The 16921-nt window shown below is 44.0% G+C and overlaps 1 protein-coding gene across 1 annotated transcript in view; it reads left to right on the top strand.

Moving 5' to 3' along the window:
- CFAP43 (cilia and flagella associated protein 43) overlaps positions 1-16921 on the top strand; it is a 254521-nt gene that overhangs the window by 70182 nt on the left and 167418 nt on the right. Inside the window, exons 9-10 of the mRNA XM_030202783.1 lie at positions 3697-3813; positions 4980-5060. Of these exons, the coding sequence (XP_030058643.1) occupies positions 3697-3813; positions 4980-5060 (198 nt within the window). The remainder of the gene's footprint in view (positions 1-3696; positions 3814-4979; positions 5061-16921) is intronic.

A 16921-nucleotide genomic window follows, 5' to 3' on the forward strand; every position in this document is an offset into this window, starting at 1 on the left:
GATGCACCTGATATTTAGGTGCCCGTACTTGTGCTATCCATAGAGCTGTCATAAGTTTTTAAGTGCAGCAGGAATGCGTGTAACTTATAGTAATCTGTGAGTTATGCACATAAGTGAGAGCCATGCCTATGTCCTGCCCATGCTTTGCCCCTCGTGAACACTCCCCTTGCATATACGCGGTATGTAAATTAAGTGGGTATTTACAGAGTAGCACTTAGGCAGAATATTGGCATATATGTGTGCACATGTGCCATTATGCTAAACATTTATGTGCAAAACACGTGTAAACGTGAATACCTAATCTGTAGAATTGCCCTTTATGTGGGCAATTTGATAATGCATTTTCTGTGTACAAGGCATGTTTTGCACATGAAAAATGACTATTGTAAAAATGCACAGGTGAAAGCAAATTTGCTTACCTGTAACAGGCGCACACGTGGGTGACACTGCACAGCACCACAATGGAACAGCTCTCTTTCCTTCATGCAGCATTCTCCTCTTTCCCCTTAGTTGATTTCATAGCTCAAGAAGCATCTCTCAGCGAGGTAGCTGATTAATCCTGCTGTCTATGGAAAACACCTGTTTCAGATAAACAACTTTGCTTTTGCTATTAAAGTGATGGGCAGATAAGTGTAGAGGAGGAGCCAAGTCCAGTTAAGAACATAAGAGCATAAGAATAGCCATACTGGGTCAGACCTACGGTCTATCTATTAAGTGATCTGGATATAGGTACACTGAACAATAGAGGGGCAGCCCTTTGTGGTGAATGCATATGCCCTTTCGCTCATTGTACTATTTCCAACGTGGCCGCCATCGAGCCCAACACCTGAAGATAATCTTTGGCTCGAGGGGCTCTGGAATCCACAAGGCTGCAAATCTGATCCTGGAGCTTGTAGATTGGGTCAGGACAAGATGACTCTTGGCCGGATTCACTACCCAACCAAGGTCCTGTAGAAAACTCATGACATGGGTGGTAACTCTCTCTTGCTCTCCTTAAAGGATTTTGCTCAAATCGATCAGTAGTCAAAATAGGGATGCACCATAATTCAATGTGGAAATTAAAAAGAATAAGACCTTTCTTCCCAAGGATAGTTTTCCGCAACCTGGTACAGTCAACAGTACTTAGTCATCTAGACTACTGCAACGCACTCTACGCCGGCTGTAAAGAACAAATAATCAAGAAACTTCAGACAGCCCAGAACACTGCAGCTAGACTTATATTCGGTAAAACTAAATATGAAAGTGCTAAACCCCTACAAGAAAAACTACACTGGCTCCCACTCAAAGAACGCATCATGTTCAAAATATGCTCCCTAGTCCACAAAATCATTCACGGAGATGCACCAGCCTACACGTCAGACCTGATAGACCTACCCCTCAGGAATGCTAAAAGATCATCCCGCACATTCCTTAAGCTGCACTTCCCTAATTGCAAAGGACTAAAATACAAACTAATGCACGCGTCAAACTTTACCTACTTGAGCACACAGTTCTGGAACACATTGCCGCGCAATTTAAAATCGATCTACAAACTAACGAACTTTCGTAAACTACTGAAGACCCATCTCTTTAACAAAGCATACCCCAAAGATCAACCAACATAAATATACACAACTCCTCCACATATATTCAGAACTGTCTGACAATATCTACTGTCATACCACTATCATGTTTTTTCATTATCATGTTGCCCAAGATCCTTCTGTAATACTAAATATCTATTTTCTAATGTATTTCCATCATTCATGATGTATTGTAAGCCACATTGAGCCTGCAAAGAGGTGGGGAAATGTGGGATACAAATGCAATAAATAAATAAATTCCCTCCTTGTGTAACACTGCTGCCTCCACTGGCATTTCTTTGGAGAATGTTCGGAGATTTGTAACCAGCCCAAATGGAAGAGCATAAAATTGAAAGTTCTTCCTTAAGACAGCAAAATGCAGGAAATGCTGATGAGACTGCCAAATTGAAATGTGAAGATATGCTTCCGTGAGATCTAGAGTCAAAAATTCTTCTTGCTAGATCACTACTAAAACCGACCACAATGTTTCCATGTGAAACCTGAGCACTTTTAACACTCTGTTCACTTTCTTGAGGTTCAAGATAGGCCAAAGGTGGTTTCCATTTTGGGAACCACAAAGTAAATTAAATAACTGTTTAATCCATGCTCCTCTTAAGGGACAGGAATTACCGCCTGTAACAGCAGCAGCCTTTGTAAGGTGTCCCTGACCGCCCCTGCTTTCTAGCAGGAGCGACAGGGAGACTAAAAGTCTGACAGAGAATGCTCAAACTCTAAGATGTAACCCTCGCAAATAACCTCGAGGACTCATCGGTTTGCGGTGATCTGGGTCCACCTCTGGTAAAATTCTGAGAACCGACCCCTCAGCGCCACCAGAGGTGGGACCTCGACACTTTCATTGGGATCCTTGTCCTGATTGGAAGAGAAGGTAGAGGATTCCCACCCTCCTTGGTGGTTACCCTGAAAAGCCTGGGTTTGGTGAAAGAACCGGCCATGCTGAGCCCCTCCAATTCAGATGATGTAGCCCATATGTCAGGATTTGTATCCCGCTATCCTTGGAAAACACCTGCTACAGGTAAGTTACTGTGTTTTCTGAGCTGTAGGAAAGCAGTTACATCCTAGTGCCATGTGATATTACTCTTCTTGTGTGCTTGATTACATCCTACTTGTTGACAGAAAATACACACACGCGCACACGTCAACAAGAGGAGGTGTACTTTTACATAGTCCGTACAATATATAGGCATTCCTGGGGCTGTAGTTTGGGGCGGAGGAGACGCAGAGTTGTGAGGTGCACATGCATTTTATGAAAATTTTCTGTTATTGTTCTTTCTTGATGAAAAGTGTAAAGTATGTTGTGTAGGTCAGTGAAACAAACTCCTAATTTAATGAATTTTGAATTGTTTATTCTCCGAGGACAAGCAGGCTGCTTGTTCTCACGATTGGGTGACGTCCTCGGCAGCCCCAGGATCAGAAGATCTTCCTAGCAACAGAAGTTCGCTAGCTCTCGCGTGATCTGTGCGCATCGCGCATGCGCGACCGTCTTCCTGCCCGAACGCGAGCATGCTCGCCAGTCCAGTAAATAGCAAAAGACAAGGGAAGACACAACTCCAAAGGGGAGGCGGGCGGGTTTGTGAGAACAATCAGAGCCTGCTGTCCTTGAAGAATACCTGCTACAGGTTAGTAACCTCGTTTTCTCCCAGGACAAGCCTTGTTCTCACGATTGGGGTATCCCTAGCCCCCAGGCTCACTCAAAACAACAAACATCGGGCAATTGGGCCTCGCAACAGCGAGGACATAACTCAGATTGCTAGGAAGGTCTTCCGATCCTGGGGCTGCCGTGGACGTCATCCAATCGTGAGAACAATCAGCCTGCTGTCCTTAACCTCGCTTTTCAGACAGCAGAATGTGAAAAAAATGTACAAGGGTGTAAAGACTTTTACAAGGCCCTGTGTACTAGCACTGTTTTCTCACTCTAGCTGGAAATCTAAGTCAATAAGAAGTTCTTTTGACACTGTTTTTGCAATTCCCTTTAGTGTTTCACACACTAAGTAAATCCTCAACATTTTAACCAAGTATTTTAGCAAATGCCCAGTGATCTGCTAATATGGTTCATACAGACTATCACATGACAAAAGAATATGAAGTTGAATAGTTAATTCTATTCATTTTTTAGGGATCAGTTTATCTCTACAACCCCCAAGAACCCGAGCACGCTTCCAGTGTTTTGAGAATAAGCAATGACTCTTTCTTGTCTGTTGACATTCTCTTTCCTGAAAACGAGTACTGTGTGGTAAGAATTTTTTCTTTTTTTGAGTACCCTCATTTTTTCATGTAATATCTGTGGTATACTTGTGGTTAAGCAAAAATCAGGCTGACTGACTCTCGGTGCAGTGCAACAGTCACCCTAACCATGCCTTATAATGCCAACAGGCACAAATTCAGAACTGACTTGGAAGGCTAAATCTTCTGAAGAGGTTGATCTGTTGGGCACAAATTTCTGTTTCAGCCATTTTCCTATTGGTGAAATGCTAGATTGCCAGTATTTTCCCAGAAAGGAGAAAAATATAGTATACTGAGGAACAGGGAATAAAAAGTGTTCTTTTATTTTTTTATGTCTTTGTAAAATTCTAAGCACACTCTATTGCAAGGATGAGTAATTGTGGTCCTCGAGGGCCACAATTCAAGTCAGGTTTTCAAGATTTCCACAATGATTATGCATGAGAACTATCTGCATACAATGGAGGCAGTATATGCAAATCAATCTCACATCTTGAAAACCCGACTGGATTGTGGCCCACCCCTGCTCTAGTGCATATGGCCTTGGCATGCATTCATTGTACTGAACGATTTCATGGCTGATTATTGTTATAAACACATTGCTTTATTTGCAGTTCGTGTGCTGCCAGGTTTGATTCAGTCTTTTTACTGAGCCCAGTTTCTGCTACTCAGTTCAGTTGGGTCTGGGGATGCTGCAAAGATGGCATTTACAGCCTCCAAGCATGAGTAGTCTTAACCATTACACAATGGTGACACCTGGTGGCCACACTCAGAGTGCACACATACCAGATTCTGGATGGCATTCGCTCTGTAGCTCCTAGAACTGTCAAAGTGTGATGGCTGAGAGACTGGAAGCAATAGAGGATTAAAAATGGGAAGGAGTGTGGGGGGGGAGCCTTACTGGTTGCAAATAAAGGCTTATGGTACTATCATGTTACTAGAAGCTAGTACCATTAAAACTGGAAGCCCAAAGGAGCAGGAGGAAACTCATGGGTCAAACAAATGAAAACAGAAGTGTAGCAGATAGTAATGTTCATTGGTAATGTAGTACACCTTGTTTGCTGGAGGCAAGGTCTTTCAGGAGCTTCTCAAAACTCTTATTAGGTTTGTTGGTTTTCTTTCTTCAGCCAGTCCATGTACTGTTTGTTGATCTCTTGGTTTACCTTTGTTGTATCAAAGACTGTAGGAGTATCAGGAGATGTGCAGGTATGGTCCTTGAAAGATGGAACTAACGTCGGCTCTCTCAGCCTTCAGGCACAGGTATTCATTTGAATTTTTTTGTATTGATCTTTATTTGAGTACATTTTAATCATCACATTTGGGGTCAAAGTTACAAATGCATGTTGATCATACTGTAGTATGACTAAAAACAGTGGTTGCATCATTGGACCTTTCGTTTTGAAAGGACCCAGTGGTGGAGAATTAGAGCTCCAAGACTTCTAGTCCCAATCTGTTATTTTATCTTTCTAAGGAGCCATTTTACTAAAGCTTAGCGCACACTAACGGAATTAGCGTGTGTTAAATGCTGCACATCTTGTTTTATACCTATGGGCCATGTTGCATTTTGTGCATGCTAATGTTCATTAGCATATGCTAATGTTCATTAGCGCATGCTAAGCTTTAGTAAAAGGGCCTCTAATTCTTTAGTACACCCAATTAACTATACAAATAAGGCTGTGGGTGCTAAGCTATGACAGTACACAATTAACAGCAGTATAAATATTTAAATAACAGTACACATTATGTGGAGGAGTAGCCTAATGGTTAGTGCAGTGATACCTTACCTTGATTTGTACCTGTCTTTTTCAGGGCACAGACCGTATAAGTCTGGCCAGCACTATCCCCTCCTCCCAACCACCAGCCTCGCCTCCCACCACCGGCTCTGGCATAGACCGTATAAGTCTGCCCAGCACTATTCCCCGCCTCCCAACCACCAGTCCCACCTCCCACCACCGGATCTGGCACAGACCGTATAAGTCTGCCCACCACTATCTTCGCCTCCCCACCACCAGCCCCTCTTCCCCCCCACCGGCTCCACCACCCAATTTCGGCTAAGCTTCTGAGGATCCATTCCTTCTGCACAGGATTCCTTTATGTATATCCCACGCATGTTTGAATTCCGTTACCGTTTTCTTCACCACCTCCCGCGGGAGGGCATTCCAAGCATCCACCACTCTCTCTGTGAAAAAATACTTCCTGACATTTTTCTTGAGTCTGCCCCCCTTCAATCTCATTTCATGTCCTCTCGTTCTACCGCCTTCCCATCTCCGGAAAAGATTTGTTTGCGGATTAATACCTTTCAAATATTTGAACGTCTGTATCATATCACCCCTGTTCCTCCTTTCCTCCAGGGTATACATGTTCAGGTCAGCAAGTCTCTCCTCATACGTCTTGGAACGCAAATCCCATACCATTCTCGTAGCTTTTCTTTGCACCGCTTCCATTTTTTTTACATCCTTAGCAAGATACGGGCTCCAAAACTGAACACAATACTCCAGGTGGGGCCTCACCAACGACTTGTACAGGGGCATCAACACTTCCTTTCTTCTGCTGGTCACACCTCTCTCTATACAGCCTAGCAACCTTCTCGCTACGGCCACCGCCTTGTCATATTTTGCAAATGAATAAGAAATGTAAAAGGATATTTCCATTTATTGGGAGCCTCTGAAAGGATACAGACTGAGTGGAGACAATATGGATGAAAACTCAGAGCTGAAAATTGTCCTATTCTCAATGGCTTGTTAAAAGTATGTGTATAAGTTCACAACATGTATACTTCTAGTTGCAGGGAAAGGAGATGGGGCAGACAGGGCCGGTCTTAAGGCGAGGCGGCCGCAAAGGGCCCCGCGCGCGCCTCAGGTCGCCCTGCCTGCCCGAACTCCAGTCCATCCGAGCTCCAGTCCGTCCTTCCGTCCTCCCTCCCTCCCAACGAATCCGATGCGCGGCGGCGTGGTGGGGGCGGTCCGCTCCCCCCCCCCCGATGTCAGCAGGTGGGTGGTGTGCTCCAAGTCGCTGCTCTCCTGTCACTCCTGCCTTTAAAAACGCAATTTGGAAGCGCCGAAGACAGTGACAGGCAGCGCCTCGCGTCTGCCCACCCTGCTACTAAAATCTGTTCGACGTCATTGGGCCTTCCCAGATTGAGTCCCGCCCTCCTCTGAGGTAACTTCCAATTACCGCGAGGGCGGGCGGGACTCAATGTGGGGAAGGCCCTAACGACGTCGAAGAGATTTTTAGTAGCAGGGCAGACCGAGGTGCTGCCTGTCACTGTCTCTCCGACGCTTCCAAATTGTTTTTTTTAAAGGCAGTGAGGGTGGTGGGCGGCAGAATGGAGCTCAGCTGGTAGGTGGGTCGGGGGGGGGAGGGACTCAGATGTGAGAAGGGTGGGGGTTCTCAAATGGGGAGGTGGAGAGGGGGATCACGGATGGGAGAAGGGGGTGGGGAGGGGGTTCTTGGATGGTTGAAGGGGACTGGGGTTGGGGAGGGGATTCTCGGATGGGAGAAGGGGACGGGTGGGAAGGGGACTGGGGTTCTTGAATGGGATAAGGGGACTGAGGTGGGAGGGGTATTCACGGATGGGAGAAGGGGGTGGGGGTGGGGAGGGGGTTATTGGATGGTTGAAGGGGACTGTGGTTGGGGAGGGGGTCACGGATGGGAGAAGAGGACAGATGGGGAGGGGACTGGGGTTCTTGAATGGGATAAGGGGACTGAGGTGGGAGGGGTATTGACAGATGGGAGAAGGGGGTGGGGAGAGGGTTATTGGATGGTTGAAGGGGACTGGGGTTGGGGAGGGGGTCACGGAAGGGAGAAGGGGTGGGGAGGGGGTTCTTGGATGGTTGAAAGGGGACTGGGGTTGGGGAGGGGATTCTCGGATGGGAGAAGAGGACAGGTGGGGAGGGGACTGGGGTTCTTGAATGGGATAAGGGGACTGAGGTGGGAGTGGTATTCACGGATGGGAGAAGGTGGGGAGGGGGTTCTTGGGTGGTTGAAGGGGACTGGGATTGGGGAGGGGATTCTCGGATGGGAGAAGAGGACAGGTGGGGAGGGGACTGGGGTTCTTGAATGGGATAAGGGGACTGAGGTGGGAGGGGTATTCACGGATGGGAGAAGGGGAAGGAGAGGGGGTTCTTGGATGGTTGAAGGGGACGGGTTGGGGAGGGGATCACGGATGGGAGAAGGGGACGGGGAGGGGGTTCTTGGATGGTTGAAGGGGACGGGTGGGGAGGGGACTGGGGTTCTTGGATGGGAGAAGGGGACTGTCACTGGGGTCTGAGAAGGGGCCATATGGGGCCTGGGGCTGGTGGGAAAATGGGGCATGCGTGGGTCAGGTGGGAGAATGGTTCTGAAAAGGGGGCCCTAATACAAGGCATGTGGATGAAGGGGGCTGGAACTGGGGGCTGAAAAGGAGGGTAGGTGGGATAAGGGGGCTAGCACTGAGACTGGAGGCTGAAACTGGGGACTGGGGGCTGAAAAGGGGACAGGGAGAAGTGGCTGGGGGGCTGAAGCTCGGGACTGGTGGGATAGTGGGGCTGGAACTGGGGGCTGAAAAAAAGGGGCGGAGAGAGGGGCAGATCCTGGATGGGGGAGCGAGAGGGAGGGCAAACCCTGGATGGATGGCAGAGGGAGGGCAAATGGTGGATTGAAGGGGCAGAGAGAGAGAGGGCAGACAGTGGATGGAAGGGATAGAAAGGGGAGAGAGAGGGCAGACAGGGGCAGATGGTGGATGGATCATGGAAGGGGCAGAGATAGAGGGCAGATGTGGATGGAAGGACCAGGGAGAGAGGGCAGACATTGGATGGAGGGGACAGCAGAGAGGGCAGACACTGGATGGCAGAGAGAGACCGAAGACAGATGCTGAATGGAAGGAAGACAGTGAAAAGAAGATGAGGAAAGGAGAAACCTGAGACAACAAACTGTAAATAAAATATATATTTTTATTTTTTTGCTTTAGGATAAAGTAGTATTGTAGATGTGTTAATAAATGTTTATAATATAGAACATGTAAACAAGGTAATCTTTTGATTGGACTAATTTTAATACATTTTGTCTAACTTTCGGAGAACAAAACCCCCTTCCTCAGGTCAGGATAGGATACTGTAACAGTACTATACTATATTGACCTGAGGAAGGATGTTTTGGCCTCTGAAAGCTAAATCTATTAGTCCAATAAAATGGTATTATTTTATTTTCTATATTTGTTTTATTTCTATTTGTTAATTTGTAAAATGGTGATTGGTATTTGTTAGATTTTTTTTCAAATTTACATCTGCTGTCTTTATATTTTGCACAGTACTAGGGGACATTTTCTGTTTCTGTGGTGTTGCATTGTATGCAGAGTCTGGCATCTTGGGGGTTCAGTTTAATTTTTGTTTAATTTTGGATTAGGGTGTATCTGTGTTTGTGAAAAAGACATGGCTTTCGGTTGGCATTGACTGTGCAAGATGGACGATCTATGTTATTCTGCCTGGTTTCATTTTACAGTAGGTGAATTGATGTTCTAGTGCTCACTGTAGTGTTTTAAGATGTTTTCCTTTTCTTTGTGTGATTTAGTAGAAATGCCTGCTTATGGTATGGTAGAATTGCTCTATAGGTCCTGAGTGTTTTGTATTCTCGGCATACCTAGTACTGGATTTTGGAGGGGGATGTTAAAAAATGACTGGGAGGGAGGGAGGGGGGCCTTGGAGCTGGGAGGGAGGGAGGCCCTGGAGCTGGGGGCCTTGGAGCTCGGAGGGAGCGGTATGGGAGCTTGGAGGGAGGGGTGGCCGGCCCTGGAGCTAGGGAGGGGGCGGGGCTAGGGGGCGGGGCTAGGGGCGGGGCTAGGGGCGGGGCCCCATCAAATTGGTCTGCATAGGGCCCCGCACTTGCTAAGATCGGCCCTGGGGGCAGATGGAGGCAAAGTATGCAGAAAGGAATGTCTTCCTATTGGTTGGAATATTTGGCTTTTCTCAGGCCTCTCATGAAAGTAGAGATCAAGATAAGTGCACTGGTATGACGGCTGTAATGAATTAGAGAAGGTGCTCAAAGTTTGTGAGCGTAAGAGAGCTTTCAGATGAGTGCAACATGCTCCTGGGGGCAATTATATAACTGGGTGGCACAATTTAGAAAAATACTGGATCAGTGAGGAAGGATTGTTTTCTTCTAAGTGGTTTTTATGTCATCTGGTGTATGTTTTTTCTGATGGTCCGCAATATAATTAATTGAATGTATGGTGAAAGGTTGGTTCTATGTAAATTATATAGCTGTCTTTTCTTATATTAAGATATACATACCACATTAAGATCTCTTTATTTTGTAAAATATGCATGTACTTGTATAGGGAGCAAGTCTATAAAGTTAGCTGCCAAAATTCAGCATGCTGTTTGAATTCTATAATGGCAATTATGTGCATTATTTCTGTTATAGAATATTAAAGTGAATTGGCATTAATGCACCACATTTAGGTGTGCCCACTTACGCCATGTCAAAAGCAGGTGTAAGTGGGTGTGTGTAAATGCAGAATTTTAGCACATACCTTACAGTATTCTGTAAATTACACGTAAATTGTGTACGTGTCCATGCCCCACCCATACCCCTCTCCCTGTGAATGCCACCTTGGAGTTATATGCTAATGCAGTTGCACACAAAAATTATAGAATACCATTTAGAGCGTGCCTAGTATTTACACATGTAACTATTAACATATTCGCATATAAGAACTACTTTCTATAACTTTTGGTGACCTGTTATAGAATTATGGGTATAGTGTACCCACAAAAATTTACACCTTCAGAGCATGTGCAAATTGTTTCTTTGGCATTTGTGTTCTGTTGGGTCTGATCTGGAGCCTATTTTAAAAAGGTCAATAGGAGCCTATGTTACATTTATAAAGTAGATATTTTGTTGGATTTCTCACATTGGCATCCTGTTTATTTATTTATTGTATTGCACTTGATATACCACTAGGGCCTGCACATAGACATCTAAGCTGTTTACAAAATTAAAATGGTCAGCAGTTAAGCATACAAGCAGCATACATAAGGAGTGAGAAAAGAGTAAAACAGAGAGATTATGTAGTAGAGGTGGAGAAAGATTCAGAGAAGAGGTAAGTTTTGAGTGGTTTCTTGAAGGCAGCGACTGTCGATTGGTTCCTGATGTAGAGGGCAGTTCATTCCAGCTTTGGACCAAGATTATGTGATGGTCCTGGTCGTCCCCATCATGATTAGGAACCACCAACTTCAAGTCCTGGCCATTTTTCGATCAGGAGAACCATGTTAGTTTCTAGGAAACTAATCTAACCCGGGTTGTTGGTTTTACAAAACACAACAAAGGAACTAGTCCAGAGTTCAGATCAATTTATTAACTTCCAAACAAAACAATCTCCACTATGTGGTTAAGGCTGGCATTCTTATATAAGCCTGAACATATTCCAGTTGTATTCCAAAGGCTTTATTTTATCTTCAAGCAGTATGTGTCCCAGGACAACAATATCAAATAGCAGACTCTTGTCATCGCAAATTGAATCTTTGTGAGTAGTTTTTAGACTCCAACACAGTCCAGTCACTCTTCAACCTCTGGTAAAGTCCCACCATCAACTTCTTTGTATCTCCAGAAAGTGCAGTGTGCTCTCTTCTACCGCCTTCATTCCAGTCCACAGTGAATTGCAGCAGACACTTTCTACTTTCTGTATAATCATGGATTTATTTATTCCTTTCCACCTTTTCCCCTAATCTCCAAAGTTCTACAGAAGATTTGCCTGGTCAAAGCCCAAATAATCCATATTGTCCCACACTGGCAGTGTCAAATCTGGTTCCCTCGACTGCTCAGCCTATCGGTAATCCATTCATTATGATTAAGCTCTCGCCCAACTCTTCTAATGTAGAGTCAGGATCAAACCTTGCACCCCAGTCCCAAGAGCTTGTCAATTCTTCCACAACAGAGTGCTACTGCATATTCATCCCAAATTCCTACCCAAAGTGGTCTTGGACTTCCACTTAAACCAGTCAACAGTTCTACTGTCCTTTTTTCCTTCACCGTGTTGAATTTAAGCTGATATCTCCTTACACTTATAGGACTTGTAGGCATGCATTGTTCTAGTACCTACATTGTACAAAGGTTTTGCACAAATCTTCACAACAATCCCTGGGATGTGAGTTTCCAAATTAATTTTATTGACTTGGATTTCCATTTGTATTTTACTGTGCTAGTCACTTTCAGGTCTTCAACCGAAGGGATGCGTTGGCCCACATCAACTTTGAACAAAAGCAGCCTCAGTGGCAAATCTCAGGAACATATCAATGATGGATATATGCAAGGCTGCAGCTTGGGCTTCTGTTCATACCTTTTCCAAGCGCTACTGCCTGGATCTTTTCTTGGATCTTTTCTTGGCACAAGATGCAGCATTTGGACAATCTCAATTATGGCGTTCTTTTCTTGATTTGTATATGTTTTGTAAACCTCTGATTTTATGTTTGAAGAGTGGTATATCAAATCTATTAAACTATTAAGTGCTTCCCAACCTTTTTGCATAATGTTTATTCAACTTTGTCTTATATCTTCTTCCTCCCTGTTTCTTTTCTTCTTCTTTTTTGTCTCAATCACCATAGGAGGTTATGCAAATTCATTCTCAATTCAGGTTAAAACCGCCTATAAGTGTGCCTGTCTTTTACGGAGAATGGAAGCTGATGTGAAAATGAGTCTTTTGTTGCCAGATAAAAATGAACAGGTGCTGTTTTGTTGTTTGACAGATGAACACCGTCAGATGTATCAGAACTTCATTGATTCCAAAGAAGTGTACAGGATTCTTAACAGAGACATTCAGGTTTTCAAGGTTATAGCGGAGAAACTGAATGGTTTGCTTTGGTCTTTACGGAAGAAGATAAAAGAGATCTACCTGTACTAGAAATGGTTTTCAAGGGTGAGGAACTGAAAGAAATCTTGGTGAACCTGGAAGACATACTGAGCCAAATCAACAAATTAAAGAGTAGTAAATCACCTGGACCGGATGGCATATATCCAAGGGTACTGAAAGACCTCAAACATGAAATTGCTGATCTGCTGTTAGTATCTGTAACCTGTTGTTAAAGTCGTCCATTGTACCTGAAGATAGGAGGCTGGCAATGTGATTCCAGTTTTTAAAAAGGGTTCCAGGGGTGATCCAGGAAATTACAGACTGATAAGCCTGACGTCAGTGCCAAGTGAACTAGTGGAAGCTATTATAAAGAATAAAATTACGGAACATATAATTTAACATGGTTTAATGGGACAGAGTCAGCATGGATTCAGCCAAGGAAAATCATGCCTCACCAATTTGCTTCATTTCTTTGAAGGTGTGAATAAACATGTGCATAAAGGTGAGCCAGTTGATGTAGTGTATCTAGATTTTCAGAAAGTTTTTGACAAAGTTCCTCATGAGAGACTCCTGAGAAGATTAGAGTCATGGGATAGGAGGCAATGTTCTGTTGTGGACTGGGAATTGGTTATTGGACAGAAAACAGAGGGTAGGGTTAAATGGCCATTTCTCGCAATGGAGGAGGATGAATAGTGGAGTGTCGCAAGGATCTGAACTTGGACTGGTGCTATTTAACATATCTATAAATGATCTGGAAATCAGAACGACGAGTGAAGTGATTAAATTTGAAGATGACACAAAACTATTCATGGTTGTTAAAACACTTGCAGTCTGTAAAAAATTTCAGGAAGACTGGGCATCCAAATGGCAGATGAAATTTAATGTGGACAAATGCAAAGTGATGCATATTGGGAAGAATAATCTGAACCATAGATATCTGATGCTAGGGGCCACCCTGGGGGTTCAGCACCCAAGAAAAAGATCCGGGTGTCATTGTAGACAATATGCTGAAATCTGCCCAGTATGTGGTGGCAGCCAAAAAAGCAAACAGCATGGTACTGGAAGATTGGAGTGTGGCCAATATAATGCCGATTTTTAAAAAAGGTTCCAGAGGTGATCCGGGAAATTATAGACCGGTGAGCCTGACGTTAGTACCGGGCAGAATGGTACAGACTATTATAAATAACAAAATTACAGAGCATATTCATAAGAATGGATTAATGAGTCAAAGCCAACATGAATTTAGTGAGGGGAAATCTTGTCTTACCAATCTACTACATTTCTTTGAAGGGGTGAACAAACATGTAGATAAAGGTGAGTCAGTTGATATTGTGTATCTGGGTTTTCAAAAGGCATTTGACAAAGCACCTCATGAAATACTTCAGAGGAAATTGGAAAGTCATGGGATAGGAGGTAGTGTTCTATTGTGGATTAAAATCTGGTTAAAAGATAGAAAACAGAGTAGGGTTAAATGGTCAGTATTCTCAATGGAGAAGGGTAGATGGTGGTGTTCCCCAGGGGTCTGTGCTGAGACCGCTGCTTTTTAACATGTTTATAAATGATCTAGACGTGGCAGTAACTAGTGAGGTAATTAAATTTGTTAATGACACAAAGTTATTCAAAGTTGTTAAAATTGTAAGAGGATTGTTAAAAATTACTAAAGGATCTTACGAAACTGGGACCCAGATGCACAAATCTTACCATGCTATTAACATTTGCTTTGGACTGGTTCTAGCCAGTCTAAATCAAGCGATCAGATAGCTAGTAATGTACAAAGGGGTTTTTTTGTGACTCTAACGAGTGCCATTAGCAGCCACTGAGAATCCCATGCAAATGTATTCCAATGAGCTCATTAGTATTCCAATGAGCTCATTAGTATTCTAATGGGTATTCCGTAGGATGCACAGCTCCAGAGCAGTGTAATTTAATAGAAACTTTTACGGCTGCTCTGGAGCTGTCAGAGAGAAGGGAAGCACAAGCAGGCAGCTGCAAAAGTCTGCCTGCTTGTGCTTTCTACCTCTCACCTCCTAGCACTCCCTCCCAGCCAAGCCCTATCATGAGCTCCCACCCCCCCCAAAATGTTTTAAAATTTCCCTGGTAGTCAGTGGACCCTGATTCCCTCCCACATGGGGCCCTGTCCGAATTTTTTTTTTTCCTGGTGGTCTAGTGAACCAGACTCCTCCCCCCCACCCCGGCACGCACACATGCACCCTCCCAATCCCCCGCACCCCTCCCTTTACCTTTAGAAGGTTGAGACAGGAGGTCAAGAGCAACAGCTTCTCCCTTCTACCTAGGGCCCACCCAGAACAAAATGGCAGTGCCTAGTCCCAGTCCAGTGTATTATGGGATGTACTGGGCAGGGCTAAGCACCATATAAGGAAAATAAACTACTAAAGCTACAGGGAGGGGTGCGGGTGGAGAGGGGATTGGGAAGGGAGGGTGGGGAAGGGGTTAGTTTCACTAGACCACCATGGAAAAATGATTTGGGGAGGGTCATGGGGGGAGGGGGAGGGACCACCAGGGAAATTAAAAGAAAAACAATTTGGGGGGAGGTGAAGGTCCACTGCACCACCAGGGAAAATGTAAAAAGTATGGAGTTGGTGCAGCGAGCATGCATAAATGGGGATCCGTGCATGCGATCCCCTTTGTTCATGGCTTGCTGTTTGTGATTCACTAAATTTGTGCATCAGGCCCTGGGAGACTGGGTATCCAAATGGCAGATGACGTTTAAGTTTAATGTGAGCAAGTGGAAAGTAATGCATGTGGGAAAGAGGAACACGAACTATAGCTACGTGATGCAAGGTTCCACATTAGGAGTCATCGACCAGGAAAGGGATCAAGGCGTCATCGTTGATGATATGTTGAAACCCTCTACTCAGTGTGCGATGGCAGCTATGAAAGCAAATAGAATGTTAGGTATTATTAGGAAAGGAATTGCAAACAAAAATGAGGACGTTATAATATCTTTGTATGGCTCCATGGTGCGACTTCACCTCAAATACTGTGTGCAGTTCTGGTCACTGCATCTCGAAAAAGATATAGTGGAATTTAGAAAAGCTACAGAGAAGGTTGACGAAAATGATAAGGAGGATGGGACGACTTCCCTATGTGGAAAGGCTAAAGCGGCTAGGGCTCTTCAGCTTGGAGAAAACGGCTGAGGGAAGATATGATAGAGGTCTGTAAAATAATGAGTGGATTGGAACAGGTAGACATGAATTGTTTGTTTACGGTTTCCAAAAATACTAGAACTAGGGGGCATGCAATGAAGCTACAAATTTAAAATTAATCGGAGAAACATTTTCTTCACTCAACGTGTAATTAAACTAGAATTCTTGCCAGAGAATATGGTAAAAGCAGTTAGCTTAGTGAGGTTTAAAAAAGGTTTAGCTAACTTCCTAAAAGAAAAGTCCATAAACCATTATTAAAATGGACTTGGGGAAAATCCACTGCTTTATTTCTAGGAGAAGCAGTATAAAATGTATTCTACTGTTTTGGGATCTTGCCAGGTACTTTTGATCTGAATTGGCCACTGTTGGAAACAGGATGCTGGACTTGATGGACCTTCAGTCTGTCCTAGTATGGCAACACTTATGGTCTTATGTTCTTTTGTATTATTAGGAAAGGGATGATAATTAAGATCAAGAATATTATAATGCCTCTGTATCGCTCCATGGTGCAACCTCACCTTGAGTATTGTGTTCAGTTCTGGTCGTCATCTCTCATAAAAGATATAGCAGAATTAGAAAAGGTTCAAAGACGATTGATCCAAATGGTAAAGGGGCCGGAACTCCTCTCATAGAGGAAAGGCTAGAGGTTAGGGCTCTTCAGCATGGACATGGCTCAGGGGAGATATTATTGAGGTCTGCAAAATCGTTAGTGGTGTAGAACAAGTAGAAGTGAATCAATTTTTTTGCTCTTTCAAAAAGTACAAAGACTAGGGGACACTCAATGAAGTTACATGTAAATACTTTTAAAACAAATAGGAGGAAATATTTTTTCACTCAACAAATAGTTAATCTCTGGAACTCTTTGCCTGTTAACTTATCTGGGTTTAAAAAATAGTTGGAGAAGTTCCTGGAGGAAAAGTCCATAGTCTGTTATTGAGACACACATGGGGAAGCCACTGCTTGCCCTGGGATTGGTAGCATGGAATGTTGCTACTATTTGGGTTTCTGCTAGGTACTTGTTTTTAATAATGTTACTAATAATAAATGCGTTAACCTAAAGAATACTTCACTGAGATACTTCTGCAGCTTTGTTATGGACTGACGAGGGAGACAGAGACAACATGGGAACC

Source organism: Microcaecilia unicolor, chromosome 5 (assembly GCF_901765095.1).
Source record: "Microcaecilia unicolor chromosome 5, aMicUni1.1, whole genome shotgun sequence".
Classification (NCBI taxonomy): Eukaryota; Metazoa; Chordata; class Amphibia; order Gymnophiona; family Siphonopidae; genus Microcaecilia; species Microcaecilia unicolor.